This window comes from Camelina sativa, chromosome 15 (genome assembly GCF_030686135.1).
Source record: "Camelina sativa cultivar CO46 ecotype springtype chromosome 15, ASM3068613v1".
NCBI classification, from domain to species: Eukaryota; Viridiplantae; Streptophyta; class Magnoliopsida; order Brassicales; family Brassicaceae; genus Camelina; species Camelina sativa.
This window is the reverse complement of record NC_141894.1, coordinates 4,544,782-4,562,167: the sequence shown is the minus strand read 5'-3', so window position 1 is coordinate 4,562,167 and position 17,386 is coordinate 4,544,782. Positions and strand designations below refer to the sequence as shown.

At 36.3% G+C, this 17,386-nt stretch overlaps 2 protein-coding genes, 1 long non-coding RNA gene and 3 pseudogenes across 8 annotated transcripts; 3 read left to right on the top strand and 3 right to left on the bottom strand.

Annotated features, from left to right (window-relative positions):
* Positions 1–263: 263 nt before the first annotated feature.
* Positions 264–2,571, top strand: LOC104764824 (protein trichome birefringence-like 32). Of its 2 annotated transcripts, none has more exons than XM_010488421.3 (5): positions 264–898; positions 1,001–1,172; positions 1,348–1,547; positions 1,680–1,838; positions 2,112–2,571. In XM_010488421.3, exons 1-5 carry the CDS (start codon positions 444–446, stop codon positions 2,452–2,454), a joined length of 1,329 nt encoding a protein of 442 aa, XP_010486723.2. In that variant the 5' UTR covers positions 264–443; the 3' UTR covers positions 2,455–2,571. The 2 variants fall into 2 exon arrangements, 1 of the variants encoding a protein (XP_010486723.2); XR_015581877.1 differs by having other exon boundaries at positions 356–898; positions 1,685–1,838.
* Positions 2,494–4,615, bottom strand: LOC104764825 (dehydration-responsive element-binding protein 2B). The gene is made up of 2 exons (XM_087487730.1): positions 4,306–4,615; positions 2,494–3,809 (listed from the first exon to the last, which is right to left on the bottom strand). Exon 2 carries the CDS (start codon positions 3,781–3,783, stop codon positions 2,746–2,748), a length of 1,038 nt encoding a protein of 345 aa, XP_087343856.1. The 5' UTR covers positions 3,784–3,809; positions 4,306–4,615; the 3' UTR covers positions 2,494–2,745.
* Positions 4,616–5,913: 1,298 nt separating this feature from the next.
* Positions 5,914–8,615, top strand: LOC104704277 (receptor-like protein 43 pseudogene; annotated as a pseudogene). The gene is made up of 2 exons (XR_015581876.1): positions 5,914–8,010; positions 8,267–8,615. The product of XR_015581876.1 is annotated as a receptor-like protein 43 pseudogene (transcript).
* Positions 8,616–8,686: 71 nt separating this feature from the next.
* LOC104745295 (uncharacterized) lies at positions 8,687–10,165 on the bottom strand (annotated as a pseudogene). The gene is made up of 3 exons (XR_015581878.1): positions 10,004–10,165; positions 9,007–9,907; positions 8,687–8,911 (listed from the first exon to the last, which is right to left on the bottom strand). The product of XR_015581878.1 is annotated as an uncharacterized LOC104745295 (transcript).
* Positions 10,166–11,491: 1,326 nt separating this feature from the next.
* LOC147926274 (receptor-like protein 53 pseudogene) lies at positions 11,492–15,270 on the top strand (annotated as a pseudogene). The gene has a single exon (XR_015582597.1). The product of XR_015582597.1 is annotated as a receptor-like protein 53 pseudogene (transcript).
* A 446-nt stretch (positions 15,271–15,716) lies between these two features.
* On the bottom strand, positions 15,717–17,305 carry LOC109131042 (uncharacterized). Of its 2 annotated transcripts, none has more exons than XR_015581879.1 (3): positions 16,677–17,305; positions 16,346–16,554; positions 15,717–16,253 (listed from the first exon to the last, which is right to left on the bottom strand). It is a non-coding gene; the product is annotated as an uncharacterized LOC109131042 (long non-coding RNA). The 2 variants fall into 2 exon arrangements; XR_015581880.1 differs by having other exon boundaries at positions 16,805–17,203.
* Positions 17,306–17,386: the final 81 nt, after the last annotated feature.

The following is a 17,386-nucleotide window of genomic DNA, read 5'->3' as shown; positions in this document are numbered from 1 at the left end:
GGATTGTAAAGTTAAACGTTTGTTTTGTTGATCGATTTTATAAAGCTTAAACATGTGATTAGCAAAAAAGTTTAGTGGCTTTCTTTCCTTTCTTTATGCTTTGGTTTTCATAGATTTTCATACTAATTAAAAAAAACTCTTATTTTATTTTAGTACTATAAAAGTCTTACGAACATACAGTATATAATATTCCTAAGTTTTCGAATTAAAATATAAATTGTCGTGCCTAATTATGGGTAGTAACATGGGTTTGGTTTTGGATCGTGCAAGTGCAACAAACTATAGCTTTTATTTTTTTAATAATAATCATATACTATACAATTAATCCACTATAGTCCAAATTTCATTTTTAATCAGAATCAAATTTTGGCATTACAATACATTGAAGATGAGAAAGACATAAAAAGTGTATAAAAGAAATAAATTAAATTTAAATAAAAAATATGACATCGCCGTTGTTGTTATCACCGTCTCACCGTGGAAAACGCCGTCTCACTCACCTCTTCTACACCGTATTCGCTTTCATCTTAATCGCCGTCATCATCTACGGCCACGATTTCATCTCTTTCTCTCATCGTTCCCTTCACTCCCCTACGATCCTCCGCCAATCTGCAATCGTTGTTGTAGTCGACGAACCTCCTCCTCCTCCACCGCCATCTCCTCCACCGCCATCTCCTCCACCACCGTCACCTCCGCCACCGGCTTTTGCGGTAGGGAAAACGCCGGAAGGATGCGATGTGTTCAAAGGGAATTGGGTCAAAGACTGGTCAACGCGACCGTTTTACAAAGAATCGGAGTGTCCGTACATTCAGCCGCAGCTCACTTGCCGCACGCATGGCCGTCCCGATAGTGGTTATCAGTCATGGAGATGGCAACCTGAGTCATGCTCGCTTCCTTCGTTAGTCTCTCTCTCAGTTTCGAAATTTTGAATGCGATTAGGTTGATTCGGTGGTTGATCTTCAGATCGGTTTGCTCTGTGGTTTGTTGAAATGTGTTATAGGTTTAACGCGACGGTGATGTTGGAGAGCTTAAGAGGGAAGAAGATGATGTTTGTTGGAGATTCGTTGAACAGAGGAATGTATGTTTCTTTGATCTGTCTTCTTCATTCACAAATCCCAGAAAACTCTAAATCTATGGATACGTTTGGTTCCCTCACAGTCTTCTCTCTCAAGGTATTTGGTTCAGATTTAGAAACTCTTGTGGAATCCATTGAAGTTGCTCTGTGTAGAATGTGATGATATACAGTTTACTGAGATCTGAGTATGAAGGATGACAAAAACGAAAGCTTAGATTTGAATATTTCTTGATATGATTCTTATAGATTATTCTGGTATGTTGATTATGTAGGATTACAATGCAACGATTGAGTTCTACTGGGCACCGTTTCTTCTAGAATCGAATTCAGATAACGCTACTGTTCATAGAGTATCAGATCGGATTGTGAGGAAAGGATCGATTAACAAACACGGTAGGCATTGGCGTGGTGCTGATATAGTTGTGTTCAACACATACTTGTGGTGGAGGACTGGCTTCAAAATGAAGATCTTGTATGTACCTAATCATGAAATTTTTAAACTCGTTATCATTGTTTCTAATAATAGGTTCTCAGATATTTTTCTGTATACTCTCAATACTGTCTTGTGATTTGATTGTTTTTGTTTTCAATTTGTTATTTGAAGGGAAGGTTCATTCAAGGATGAGAAGAAGAGAATTGTTGAGATGGAGAGCGATGATGCATATCGAATGGCACTGAAGACTATGGTTAAATGGGTGAAGAAGAATATGGATCCATTGAAGTCAAGGGTTTTCTTTGCTACCATGTCTCCTACTCACTACAAGTTAGTAACTTCTCCATCTTTTCTGTGATTTCTAGTCATTTAAAAACTGTTGCTTCAAATTCAAAATCAGGAACTGAGAAATGAGGAGGGGATATATGGCTTAGAGCTTTAGAATAATCTAGTCCGGATTTGGTATTGAATGAAATGAGCAATGAGGTTTAGAAGGATCCGGTTTATCTTAATAGTTCAAATAAATGTGGCTTTTGATATGATCCGCAAGTTGAAACGAGACTAAGATTTAGCTTGAATTAAATTTTCTACTTCCATAACCAGGGGCGAGGATTGGGGTGGCGAACAAGGAAAGAATTGTTACAATCAAACGACACCGATCGAAGACATGAACCATTGGCCATCAGACTGCAGCAAAACGTTAATGAAAGTGATAGGAGAGGAACTAGACAACAGAGCGGATTTCCCGGTGACGGTACTTAACATCACACAACTCTCCGGCTATCGGAAAGACGCACACACATCAATCTACAAGAAGCAATGGAGCCCATTGACGAAGGAGCAGCTAGCAAATCCGTCTAGCTACTCGGATTGCATACATTGGTGTTTACCTGGTCTTCAAGATACTTGGAATGAGCTTCTCTTTGCTAAGTTATTTTATCCATGATTCTTTTCTCTATATTTAAGATTTTATTTAGAACTGTAATTGTAAATTTTCTGTTTATTTTGTATGTACACTATTGTTTTACAAAGAAGAGAAAAAGAGTAACTCTGCCGTTCTCTATATTAAACTCAATAGATGAGAATCAACACTTCATGTTCGAAGGAAATAACAAAAACTATAGAGTTGTTTAATAATTTTTCATTGTGAATCAGCTCATTAACACCTATTTCTTGTTTCTGCTATGATCAATCCAAAGATTATGGTGTAGTCTTGTAGATCATTGCCTCAGAACTCTCAAAGATCCAGGGAACTCAAACCATCGAACTCGTGACCATCGTGTGGCTCCAGATGAAGCGGATGCATATCATAACTACCAGAATTTATGTGGTTTTGGTCCTCGCTCTGACCAGGACCAGGTAACATGTCTTCATTTATGTCTCCAAGGAGTTCATCAATATCAAACAACTCATTAGGATCCCAAAGCTCCTGATCACTCGGCCAAGGCCAACCATAATCTCCAACAGTAAGCAAATCAGGTTGCTGTTGATGTTCCTGTTCCTGTAGCTGTTGCTGCTGTTGCTGTAACTGTAGCCGTTGCTGCATCTCTTCTTCTTCCTGCTTCGGTTTCTCCTCTTCTTCCTGCTTCGGTCTCTCCTCTTCCTTCATAGCTTCGCCCCAATACTGCTGTTCAAACTCTTTCAACAAATCGTAATCTAGCACGGTATCCACATTTTGATGTCCAACCGCACAATTGTCCATCCTGGTTTCACCAGACTCTTCCCGAAAATCTAAAATCTGACTATATTGTTTACTTTCACAATCTGTATCTTCCTGCTTCACACAAATATCACTACAAAGTCCCACCTTATCCTCAAAGGTACACACCTCAGACTGACTCGATGTACTAGTAAACTCAGAGCCAACACACTGCGGGAAGTTAAGACGAGCCAAAGAACCGTACATAACCCTAGCAGCTTCATCATAAGCAGAAGCAGCTTCTTCAGCAGTAGGAAAAGTACCAAGCCAAAGCCTATTCCCTCTATTAGGTTCCCGAATCTCTGCAACCCATTTACCCCAAATCCTTTGTCTAACACCTCTAAAACTACAGTGAGGATTCTCAGGTCCTCCTTTACCTTTCATACAACCTTTCTTAGACCCTTTAGCAGGAACCTTGCGTCTGGGTTTCTCTCCTTGTATAATAATCGAAGCTTCAACAGTCTCGTTGTACTCTTTCCACTTCTTTAATCTATCAGCTACTGTTAAACCATCAGCTCGAGCCCTAGATTTCCTTTTCTTCTGTGTACTGGTTCCGGTTTGATCATATATAGCCATCGTCCTCTTAGTCGCAATCACAGAATCTACAAGATAAGGTTAAATAAATAAAAAATAAGTTTCGACTCGGACTCTTTCTCACAATTCCACAAAAACAGAAAAATTTATTGAGTCAGACAGAGAATTTATAGTTATATAGAGAGAGGCACAGAAACAACTTGGGCACCAAGGGTGTATATTTACTTGATCACCAAGTTTTACTTTATTTAATAGAAAAGGAAAAAATCGGAACTGAAATTTCCCAATTTTGTTTTTGCCGAATCTTCGGGAGCAAGCTAACGATTGTAAAAAGCCACTCTCCAAAATTAAAGAAATCTTCTAAAATAAAAATACCCTAAAATTGGAAAAAAAAAAAAAATCCCCAATCTTCTTTAAAACATCGAAACCTAGATACCCCTAAAATTTCAGTTTTTTCACAAATTAGTTAACACGAAAACATCTAAAACCCTAAAATCATCAAACCCAGAGACTAATTCAGCGAAAAAATCGACGAACCCAGAAAAGATTAATCAGAAAACATACCTATCGTGAATGACTCCAGGATTTAAAGTCGAGTCTCTTCTTTAGTGGGGAAAAACAAAAATCTCTTCTTCTTTCTCACGCAGATGGTCTTTGTTGTTCGTTGTTAAAATGAAATCGATCAATAATCAAATCTTCTTCGGAAGCTTTCTTCGCGTTCTTTCTAGCTCTCTCTTTTTTTGTTTTTTTTTGTGTGTGAAGATTTTAACTTTTTACCAGAAATAAAAAAAAATATATATTAGGAATTGGTATTTATAACTTTGTCTAGATATTTCTGATATTTTTAATGAGACTATTAGTAGTGTGACATGGCACTTATTAAAACTCGAGCTCTAGATTATAACATAAACCAGGTGATGACACGTGTTGAAATCATCACCACGAAAATACACGCTAAGAGCAAACCATCGGTGACACCCACTCAAATGTCTTCAAAACCAAAAAAATATAATATTTCAATTTTATAATAGTATTCTAATTTTTTAATACATTTGAACAAGTAATACAAAAACATGTGTTAGATTTTTTCTTATCCCCTGTCTCGCCGAAGACCCTCCATCTTTTTTCTTTCTTACTTTTTCTTTTTTTATTAATTTTTTTGTTTTAGATCTTTATAAAAACATCCCACGGGATGTGGGATAAAAATGCTCTAATAAGTAAGCAATTGAATCCTTACTAACTTACTACTATAGTTGATAATAAAAAACATACAACACATAAAAAAAACATATTTAAATTCAATAAATAATCCATTGACAAAATATAAAGTTTGGAAGATAAAAAAATGTTACTCAAGATGCAATAATTTAGTTGAATTTAAATCAACAGAATAATAATACAAATATTTGAAGTAATTTATATTTAAAAATTAATGATAACTTAATTATTAAGATAAAAGTCTCATTTTAAAGATTATATTCCATATTTGAACAAAGCCTAATATTTTTGAGAGAAAAAAATTAACAATCTGTTATTCATAATTTTTAACAAAAAAAAAATTAGAATACATTCTATAGTATTGACTATTGAGAATACTATTTATTTTCTTATTTTATCAATATATTAAAAATTTGAATTATATACATATATTAAAAATTTGAATTATATACCCAAATACACAAAGCACCAGAGTTTATTATTATTTGGGCCAGTACTGATTTGGGCTCGCTCTTTTTGTCTCGGATATATGATTTCTCCAAATATTTATACTTTTCTGAGTTCGGTGGCATGTGGTCAAATGGGCCTGCATTTTATTTTATGCCCCTATACTATTGGGCCTTAGCCTTTTCGGAATTTTTTTTTTTTTGGCGCAAAATAGATACATCCGTGGAAACACGCTTGAATAAGACATGATATTTCTCAACAATTTTTGAAATATCCCATACTGTACGTAATTTAACTATTAAGAGTAAGACATGATGTGCGGGGAACTTGACTATTCAAACGCAAAGACTTTTTAGAGTTTTTGCGTTTCAACGTGAAAAACATTTGGTAGAAAGACTACTGAGTCAGTCAAGCTGTGTTGGATTTATTATATTTGACTATTTGTGAAGTATAGAGCGTATTATGATTATGTATATATATCTTAAAAGAGAGCACGAAACCATGTTATTTATTTACCATCTCACAGTTTCCTTGGTTTTCTACATTCCCTTATTTTTTAAATTCAAGGAAATTAAAATGAAAAGCTTGTGGAACTCGACGAGTATCATTCCAATTATTCTTTCTTTTATTTTCTTATTCATTTATCATTTTGAAGACGTGTTTGCGGCTCTTCCTACTAGACATTTTTTGTGTCGTCCCGAACAAAGGGATGCACTTCTCGCTTTCAAAAACGAGTTTGAGATTGGGGAGCCTAACCCTCATTGTTCAAATCCTTATCGAAAGACGGAGTCATGGGCGAATAACAGCGATTGTTGTAGTTGGAAGGGTATCAAGTGCAATGCCAAGTCCGGAGAAGTGATCGAGTTAGACCTTAGTTGCAGCTGTCTCCATGGCCGGTTTCATTCCAATAGCAGTCTTCAAAACCTTCATTTTCTAACCACTCTTGACCTTTCATGTAACGATCTTGCTGGCCAAATCTTAGATTCCATTCGAAACCTTTCTAATCTTGTCAATCTCAGCCTTTCAGATAATTATTTCAGTGGTCGGATTCCATCTTCGATTGGAAACCTTTTTCATCTCACCTCTCTCGACCTTTCAGAAAACAATCTCGTTGGTGAAATCCCAAATTCAATTGGAAACCTTTCTCATATCACCTCTCTCATCCTTGGGGACAATCTCCTTGGTGAAATCCCATCTTCTTTTGGCAATCTAAACCAGCTGACCACCTTATTTGTTAATAGCAATATGCTCAGTGGCAACTTTCCCAATGTACTATTGAATTTGACAGGGTTGTCAGAATTGAATATGTACAACAATCAGTTCAGTGGTGCGCTTCCTCCTAATATCACTTCACTATCCAACTTGAGAGATTTTGATGCAGGTTACAATACTTTCACTGGAACTATCCCTTCTTCTCTCTTCACCATTCCTTCTTTGAGATCTATTGATTTGGGTGGTAACCAACTCAACGGCACTCTTGAGTTTGGTAATATTTCTTCACCTTCTAACCTACAAACTCTATCCATTAACATCAACAACTTCACTGGAAAGATCCCTTCTTTCATATGCGAGTTGCGTTCTCTAATCACTCTCGATTTATCTAAAAACAACTTCAACGGTTCAATCCCTCATTGTTTGGGAAATATCAAGAGTAATCTTTCAGATCTAAACCTTCGTCAAAATAATCTTAGTGGAAGTCTTCCAAAGGATATATTTAAACGTCTAAGGTCGCTTGATGTCGGTAATAACCAACTTGTGGGAAAGCTTCCAAGATCTTTGATCCGTCTATCTACTCTCGAAGTTTTGAACGTGGAAAGCAACAGAATCAACGACACGTTTCCGTTCTGGTTGGGTTCTCTACAAAAGCTAAGAGTTCTTGTCCTTAGCTCCAATGCATTTCATGGACCAATACATCAAGCCTCATTCCCTCAGTTGCGAATCATCGACATATCGCATAATCACTTCAATGGAACTTTGCCATCAGAGTATTTTTGGAAGTGGACTGCTATGTCATCACTTCAAATCTTAACAACAATCGACTTTTCGGAAAACAAATTTGAAGGAGAGATTCCAAAGTCCATTGGTCTATTGAAAGAGCTTCGTATCCTCAACTTATCAAGCAATGCTTTCGCTGGCGGCATCCCTTCATCTATGGGGAACCTCACAGCTCTCGAGTCTTTGGACGTTTCCCAAAACAAACTTTCAGGAGAAATTCCAAAAGAGCTAGGCAACCTCTCGTACCTTAAATACATGAATTTTTCTCATAACCAGCTTTCAGGTCTAATACTAGGGGGCACTCAATTTCAAACGCAGCCTTGCTCTTCCTTTGAAGATAACCTGGGTCTTCATTTTGGCTCTTCTCTTAACGAAATTTGCAGAGATGCTCACATGCCAGCATCACATCAGCAGTATGAAACACCGGAATCAGAGGAAGCAGACGAAGAGGTGATTAGTTGGATAGCAGCTGCGATAGGATTTATACCTGGTGTTTCCTTTGGGTTTAGGATTGGATACATATTGATTTCCTACAAGCCAGAGTGGTTCATGAACCCTTTTGGCCGAAACAATCGTAGACGAAGAAGTACCACAACTCAGTAGAGAAAGGTAACTTTTTAACGAATGTTTTTAGCAAACATTAGAATAATTAGGTGGATAGTTTTTTTTTAAATAGGTACGTAATTGATACCGAATTTTGTGAATTATCTCTTTGATCTTTCAATTTCGTATACTACACCCAGACGGTGTCAGAAGTTCTATTCTGATGATTAAACTGATGAATTTTAGGTATTTTTTGAATGTAAAGATCTCTCTATGTTTGGACTTCACAAGTAAGCTTTTTTTTCTGGTTGCTTCCTTACAGACACAATCCTTTGATGCTTTCAAGGTGTCCAAGATAACAACAAGAATGAGGCGTAAAAGAGATGAAGCTCATACTATCTGCATTTATGTTTTGATAAAGTTTAAGAGCTCTCATTGCTTCCATTATACAACAAGGATGGAAACTTGAGGTGCTTGACCAAAACTGACAAAGATCTCTCTTTCTCAAGTGTCTATTTAATAACTTGCTTAGCTCATTTTGCTTGTGAATAAGTGAACGAGAAGAGCATATACAATCTTTGGAGTGATTTAAAGTTTAATGTCAATGCAAGCTTCATGTAATAGTTAAAATCAAACCTTTTTTACAAGAACAATGGAAGTGATTTTTTTTTTTTTTTTAACCCAACCATATACCAGTTTTTCTGCAACACATTACTGAAACTGAAGCATACTAAGTCAAGGGTTAAGAACAAAAGAGGAAAGAGTTTTCCTTTAGATTAACTCTCAAACTCGGAGTCGAACCATTTCAATATTCTTTCTTTTTTCCACATTTTGTTTAAAAGACAAGAAGTAGCTAGAGAAGCATTACAAACTCCAAGAGTTTATTCTTAATTTGAGCCTACCATGCATGTGCTTAAAAACTTCCATTGCTCCCTTTTAGCCGAAGTATCTCCCTTCTTGATTCAAGCTGCAAGAACCCAAACAAAAGATATAGAGATTTTGTACTTGAAACAAGTAGTGTAATAGAAGTATCAATTTGTGAGTTTTGCAAAGTATTTTTACCAGCTCCATCTCCAAAGTAATCATCCTCTCAGCTTGTTTCGTCTGAGTATGCTTCAACTCCTTGACTTCCGACAATATCTAGCATAGAAAAGCATATTCATAGTAAGTTTCATTAGTGGATCATAAGCAAAACTGTTCGTTTTTTATGGATCAGGGAACAATGGATGACCTAAATTTACCTCAGTCAACCACATCTCCTGTAGTGGCGGAAACATAGGAGGATCCACAGGGAGATTTAGCTATACTTCTTTCCTCAAAGTCCCAGGAAATCTTCTCATCCTCCCAAGAATTAGGCACCATCGATGACGAAGCTGCTCCCATGTCACCCACAAAGCTCTGGAGACCATCCTTAGGGTCCTCCAAAATCTTGTTTAGTCCATCTAGATGGACTTGAAAGGAAGATGCTGCATCCCAATCGATGACTGAATGTGTATCCTCAGCAGGATCTTCCTTGCTAATGCTACATCCTATTCTGTTGTTAGCTGTAGTCGAGGTTCCCTTTTGTGTTGGATGGAGATTTTGTTGATGATGGTAAGGATTCACTTTGACATCTTCACCTTCCTTTGAAGCGTTTCTGAAACCTTCACTGTCTTGGCGGAAAGACGGAACTTGAGAAGCAGATGTCGAAGATTCAACACCTTTACATGCTTGAGATGAAAGTTCATTTGAAGGTTTGAACAGATTGCTCCACTTATCAACACGTGTTGCTCCTGCCTCACCTATCTGTGCAAGATGGTGCCCTTACAGATGGTGATGGTGAAAACAAACGGAGCAGCTTGTTTGTCTGACCTCGGTCTAGTTCAAACCAAAACATCTTTTCATCCTTGTAGTTCTCCGAAATTACTGGCCTGAACTTTTCTTCAGGCAAGGGCTCACACCGCACACGAACTCGGACCTTTACCTGTGCCAAAATTTTGCAGAATGAATTACATTTCAATTTAGAAGACATTTGGGTGTAAATCAGTTAAAGGAAGCGTTCTGTAGTAAGTAAAGGTACCTGAGCAGGATATGGACTTGGATCAGTCCCATTTGGAGACCAAGCTTTGGGATCAATGTTAAGTCTTCCTTCACTAGCAGCTTCAAAGATCCCGTGAACAGGAACAGCGTCAAACCAGGATCAATGTTCTTGATATAAGCCATGTGAGAGGGACTGGTAAACCTGTTCACAAATTAAAGAAATCTTCTAATATATAAAAAAAAAACCCTAAAATTGGGAAAAAAAATCCCCAATCTTCTTTAAAACATCGAGACCTAGAGAATTGGAAAATTTCAGTTTTTTGTTCACAAATCAGTGAACACGAAAACATCTAAAACCCTAAAATCATCAAACCCAGAGACCTCTTCGAGACTAATTCAGCGAAAAATTCGACGAACCCAGAAAAGATTAATCAGAAAACATACCTATCGTGAATGACTCCAGAATTTATAGTTGAATCGTTTCTTTAATGGGCAAAAACAAAAAAACTCTTCTTTCTCATGCAGATGGTTTTTCTTGTTTGTTGTTAAAATCGATCAAAAATCAAATCTTCTTCTTAAGCTTTTTTCTTCGCGTCTCTCTTTTTGTTGATGACACGTGGTTCAATCGTCACCACACAAAAAACACGCTCTTAATACGCGTAAGCAAATCAATTGTTTTGGAACATCTAGACAATAGACATGTTATTTTGTAATTGTTTTGCATTTTTAATTAAAAAAAAAACAAAGCAATTAAATCATCCTTATAGTTTGACAACAAAGCATACAAAGTTACAAACACATAAAAAAAAAACATTTTAATTCAATAAAAAGATTGACAAAGATCAAAATTTTGAAAAAATAACAAGATGTTACTCAAGAGATGCAATAATTTAATTGAATTTAAATCAAATTTAGATTACAGAATAATAGAGATATTTTAAGAAATATATATATTTAAAAATTTATTGAAACTTAATAAATGAGATAAAAGCCTCATTTTAAAGATTATATTCTATATTTGAACAAAATCTAATATTTTGGGGGAAAAATATAACAATCTGTTATGCATAATTTATAACAAGAAAATATATATTATAATCTATACTATTGAAAGAAAAGTCTCATAAAGATAATATATTTCTATATATTTGCGAAACATGTAATATTATGAGAAATTTGTGAAAATATCGGTGTCGATCATGATCACTAGTAGGACTAGTGTAGCACACAAACTAGCAAAGGTTTCTGAATCTCATTGATATTCTTGCTTTTGGTTGGAATAAAACAACTTGTCTTGTGAAGTTTCCTGTACGTTATTAAAAGTAAGACAAAATGTGTGGAACTTGATTATTCAAATGTAAAGACTCTTTTAAGTCTTTGCATTTTAACGTGAAGAACACTTTGGTAGAAAGACTAGTTATAATGTGAGTCAGTCAAGCTGTGTTGGATTTATTATATTTGTGGAATAGAATGTATTATGATTATAATGTATATAAAATAGATGGGGGCACGAAACCCTGTTATTTACCATCTCACAATTTCTAGTTTTCTTCATTATTTTTTAATCCAAGAAAATTAAATGAAAGGCTTCTGGAACTCAACGAGTATCATTCCTATTACTCTTTCTTTTATTTTCTTGTTCATTTATCGATATCATTTTGAAGACGTGTTTGCGGCTCCTCCTACTAGAGTGTATTATGTGTCGTCCCGAACAAAGGGATGCACTTCTCGCTTTTAAAAACGAGTTTGAGATTGAATCTAATCCTTCTTGTATGGATTTTGGCATTTAATCTCATCGGAAGACAGAGTCATGGGGGAATAACAGCGACTGTTGTAGTTGGAAGGGTATCACGTGCAATGCCAAAGTCCAGAGAAGTGGTTGGGCTAGACCTTCGCTGCAACTTTCTCAATGGCCGGTTTCATGCCAATAGCAGTCTTCAAAACCTTCCTTTTCTAACTACTCTTGACCTTTCATTTAATGATTTGTATGGTCAAGTCCCGCCTTTGACTATTCAAACATAAAGACTTTTTAAAGTAAGACAAAATGTGCGGAACTTGACTATTTCAAACGTAAAGACTTTTAAAAGTATTTGCGTTTCAACGTCAAGAACACTTTGTAGAAAGACTATTTATAATGTGAGTCAGTCAAGCTGTTTTGGATTTATTATCTTTGTGGATTAGAGTGTATTATGATTGTTACGTTTATAAAAGAGATGCGTACGAAACCATGTTATTTACCATCTCACAATTTCCAGTTTTCTTCATTATTTTTTAATTCAAGAAAATTAAAATGAAAGGCTTGTGGAACTTGACGGGTATTATTCCAATAACTCTTTCTTTTATTTTATTTTTCATTTGTTATTTCGAAGACGTGCTTGGGGATCCTCCTACTACTAGGCATTTTTTGTGTCGTCCCGAACAAAGGGATGCACTTCTCGCTTTCAGAAACGAGTTTCATATTGGGAAGCTTAGTTATTATTGTGAGCTGGAAAGCAATGACTCTCATCCAAAGACAGAGTCATGGGGGAATAACAGCGACTGTTGTAGTTGGAAGGGTATCAAGTGCAATGCCAAGTCCGGAGATGTGGTCGAGCTAGACCTTAGCTGCAGTTTTCTCCATGGACGGTTTCATTCCAATAGCAGTCTTCAAAAACTTCCTTTTCTAACCACTCTTGACCTTTCATCTAATGATCTTAATGGCCAAATCCCAGATTCCATTGGAAACCTTTCTCATCTTATCAATCTCAGCCTTTCGGAAAATAGTTTCAGTGGTCGTATTCCATCTTCCATTGGAAACCTTACTCAACTCACCTCTCTCAACCTTTCTCAAAATCAATTATCTGGTCAACTCCCGTCTTCGATTGGAAACCTTACTCAACTAACCTCCCTCCAACTTTCTCATAATCAATTGTCTGGTCATCAAATCCCGTCTTCAATTGGAAACCTTTTTCATCTCAACTTTCTCGACCTTTCGCATACTCAATTCTCTGGTCAAATCCCGTCTTCAATTGGAAACCTTGCTCAACTCACCTTTCTCAACTTTTTTGATAATCAATTTTCTGGTCAAATCCCAAATTCAATTGGAAACCTTACTCAACTCACCTCTCTCGACTTTTCTTATAATCAATTCTCTGGTCAAATCCCAAATTCAATTGGAAACCTTACTCAACTCACTAATCTCTCGTTATTTTTAAATCAGTTTTCTGGTCAAATTCCAAATTCAATTGGAAACCTTTTTCATCTCACCTATTTAAACCTTCGGGAAAACAATCTAGTCGGTGAAATCCCATCTTCTTTTGGCAATCTAAACCACCTGTCCAGAATAGATGTTGGTGAAAATATGCTCAGTGGGAATTTTCCCAATGTACTACTGAATTTGACAGGGTTGTCAAATTTATATATCTCCGGAAATCAGTTTAGTGGCGCGCTTCCAACTAATATAGCTTCACTGTCCAACTTGGAATATTTTCAAGCAAGTCACAATGCTTTCACTGGAACTATCCCTTCTTCTCTTTTCACCATTCCTTCTTTGAGTTCTATTGGTTTGGGTGATAACCAACTCAACGGCACTCTTGAGTTTGAAAATCCATCGTCTTCACCATCTAACTACAAAGGGCCAATCCCGATATCCATTTCCAGATTAGTAAACCTTGAGTCTCTTGACCTTTTTCATTTCGACACCCAAGGCCGCCTAGTTGACTTTAGTATCTTTTCCCATCTCAAGTCACTCAAAGTTCTTGAACACCACCACTACAATTGACTTGTATGATATCTTATCATATTCCAAAAGCCTCTATTATTTAGATCTCTCAGGCAACCTTGTTTCAACAACAAATAGGAGTTCAATTTCAAATCGGCCTTCACAGTTGATTGAATTTCTGAACTTGTCAAGCTGCGGTATCACCGAGTTTCCAGAGCACCTAAGAACCATAAGTGGAATTCTAGACATCTCCAACAACAAAATCCAAGGTCAAGTTCCTGGCTGGTTATGGACTCTACCAAAGTTGAAGTACGTGAATCTTTCCAACAACACTTTCGTCGGTTTCCAAAGGTTAAAGAAGGAACAAGGACTATCCTCTGTCCGGAAACCATCTATGCGGTACTTGCTTGGCTCCAACAACAACTTCACGGGCAAGATTCCTTCTTTCATATGCTTGCTACGTTCTCTAAAAACTCTCGATTTATCTGAAAACAATTTAAATGGTTCAGTCCCTCGTTGTTTGGGAAACCTCAGGAATACTCTTTCTGTTCTAAATCTCCGTCAGAATCATCTTGGCGGACATCTTCCGATAAATATATTTAAACGTCTAAGGTCGCTTGACATCGGACATAACCAACTTGTGGGAAAGCTTACAAGATCTTTGAAACTTTTCTCTACTCTTGAAGTATTGAATGTTGAAAGTAACAGAATCAACGACACGTTTCCTTTCTGGTTGGGTTCTCTACAAGAGCTACAAGTTCTTGTCCTTCGCTCCAATGCATTCCATGGACCAATACATCAAACCTCGTTCCCTCAGTTGCGAATCATCGACATATCGCATAATCACTTCAGTGGAACTTTACCCTCGGAATACTTTGTGAAGTGGAGTGCTATGTCATCACTTGGAACAGACGAAGATCAGTCTTCCGAAAAGTATATCGGAGGTGGATTACGCTATTACTATGATTCAATGGTTTTGATGAATAAAGGTGTAGAGATGAAGCTAGTACGTATCTTAAAAATCTTAACAGCAATCGACTTTTCTGGAAACAAATTTGAAGGAGAGATTCCAAAGTCCATTGGTCTAATGAAAGAGCTTCGTGTGCTTAACTTGGCAAACAATACATTCACTGGCCGCATCCCTTCATCTATGGGGAATCTGACAGTCCTCGAGTCGTTGGATGTTTCCCAAAACAAGCTTTCAGGAGAAATTCCACAAGAGCTAGGGAACCTCTCGTTCCTTGCGTACATGAACTTCTCTCATAACCAGCTTACAGGCCTAGTTCCAGGGGGCACTCAATTTCGGACGCAGCGTTGCTCTTCTTTCAAGGACAATATGGGACTTTTTGGCTCTTCTCTTGACGAAATTTGTAGAGATGCTCACACGCCAGCCACACAATTATATGAAACGCCCGATTCAGAGGAAGAAGATGATGAGGTGATTAGTTGGATAGCAGCTGCAACAGGATTCATACCTGGTGTTTTCTGTGGTTTGACGATTGGATACATATTGCTTTCCTACAAGCCAAAGTGGTTCATGAACCCTTTTGGCCGAAACAATCATAGACGGAGAAGCACCACAACTCAGTAGAGAGGTATTGTTCTGACTTCTAAATTAATTTGTTAGTAAGCATTAGAAGTCTATTTGATCTTGCATTTTCGTATACTTCACCCAGACAGAATCAGAAGTTCTATTTCAGTGATTATTAAACCAATGAATTTTAAAAGTGTAAAGATCTCTCTATGGAAGCTTTTTCTGGTTGCTTTTCTTACAGACACAATCCTTTGGTCCAAGATAACAACAAGAATGAAGCGTGAAAGAGATGCAGTTCATACTATTTGCATTTATGTTTTGATAATGTTTAAGAGCTCTCATTGTTTCTCCATTATACAACAAGAATGGAAACTTGAGGTGCTTGACCAAAACTGGCAAAGATCTCTCTTTCTCAAGTGTCTATTTAATAATAACTTTCTTAGCGCATTTTGCTTGTGAATAATTGAACCAGAAGAGCATATACAATCTTTGGAGTGATTTCAATGTCAATGTAAAATGATGTCAGTGTAAGTTTCATGTGATAGTTAAAATCAAACCTTTTTTACATAAACAATGGAAGTGAGTGTTTTTTTTTTTTTTTAAAGCAACCATATACCGGTTTTTCTGCAACACATTACTGAAACTGAAGCATACCAAGTCAAGGATTAAGAACAAAGGAGGAAAGAGTATTTCTTTGGAGTAACTCTCAACCTCGGAGTCAAACCATTTCCGTACTCTTTATTTTTTTTCACATTTTGTATAAAAGACAAGAAGTAGCTAGAGAAGCATAGCAAACTCCAAAAGTTTTTACTTAATTTGAGATACCATGTGCTTAAAAACTTCCATTGCTCCCTTTTAGCCGAAGTATCTCCCTTCTTGATTCAAGCTACAAGAACCCAAATATGCTTCTTGTCCAGAGACTAATCCAAAAGGCTGAGAAGTTGTGCCTTTAAATGTCTTAAAGACTAGAGCCGTGACGATTTCTACCGGTGATCCAAAGAGCTTCTCGTAGTAAAATTTTACAGATGTGATGTAATCTTCTGGATCAAGTACAAACTAAGCAACGGAAACAAAAAAAAAATATGATCATTTAGTGACAAGAAACTCTCTTTAATAACAACAAGAAAGAAAAAAAAAATGTTTTCTACCTCCTCTGTTCCAAGTAGTGTCATCTTCCCATGTTCGCGTGATACGATTTTGCAGTCTTTCTCGTAATCAAACTTGACGTAAACCACACCAGAATCACCTTGACCAACATACACTTTCTTGACGTTTACGTAAGCACCACATCGTCTCATTCTTCTCCTCCACGACCACCTTGCGCTTCCAATTTTGTCGCCATTTTTTCCTTCTTAACCTATAGTTTTGGTAACCATCTTAGAAACTGTAAACGTGAAACCATAGCAGAAGAGTCATGAACATACACTAATTCAAGCATGTTCATGATGATGAAACTAATCTAAGTGGAGGACTATAAACCTTTAGCTTCCACTAGAACATCTCTTTAAACAATATTATCATGTTCTCATAGATTCATATTTTCAAAAGACAAGAAGTAGCTAGAGAAGCATTGGAAACTCCAAAAGTTTGTACTTAATTTGAGATACCAAGTGCTTAGAAACTTCCACTGTTCCCTTTTAGCCGAAGTATCTCCCTTCTTGATTCAAACATACACAAAATAAAGAAACATATTTAATTCAACAAAGAAATTTGACAAACAATGAAAGTTTGGAAAATAACAATAATTTATTTGAATTTAAATCAAAATTTTAGAGTACAAAATTAATACAAATATTTTAAGAAATATATAATTAAATTATAATGAAAGAAAAGTCTCATAAAGATTATATATTTGTATATATTTGCGAAAACATGTAATATTATGAGAAATTTGTGAAAATATCGGTGTCGATCATCAATCACTAGTAGGACTAGTGTAGCAGACAAACTAACAAAGTTTTCTGAATCTCATTGATATTTTTGCTTTTGGTTGGAACAAAACAACTTGTCTTGTGAAGTTTCCTGTACGTTATTAAAAAGTAAGACAAAATGCGTGGAATTTGATTATTCAACTGTAAAGACTCTTTTAAGTCTTTGCATTTTAACGTGAAGAACACTTGGTAGAAAGACTAGTAATAGTGAGTCAGTCGTGTTGGATTTATTATCTTTGTGGGAATAGAATGTATTAT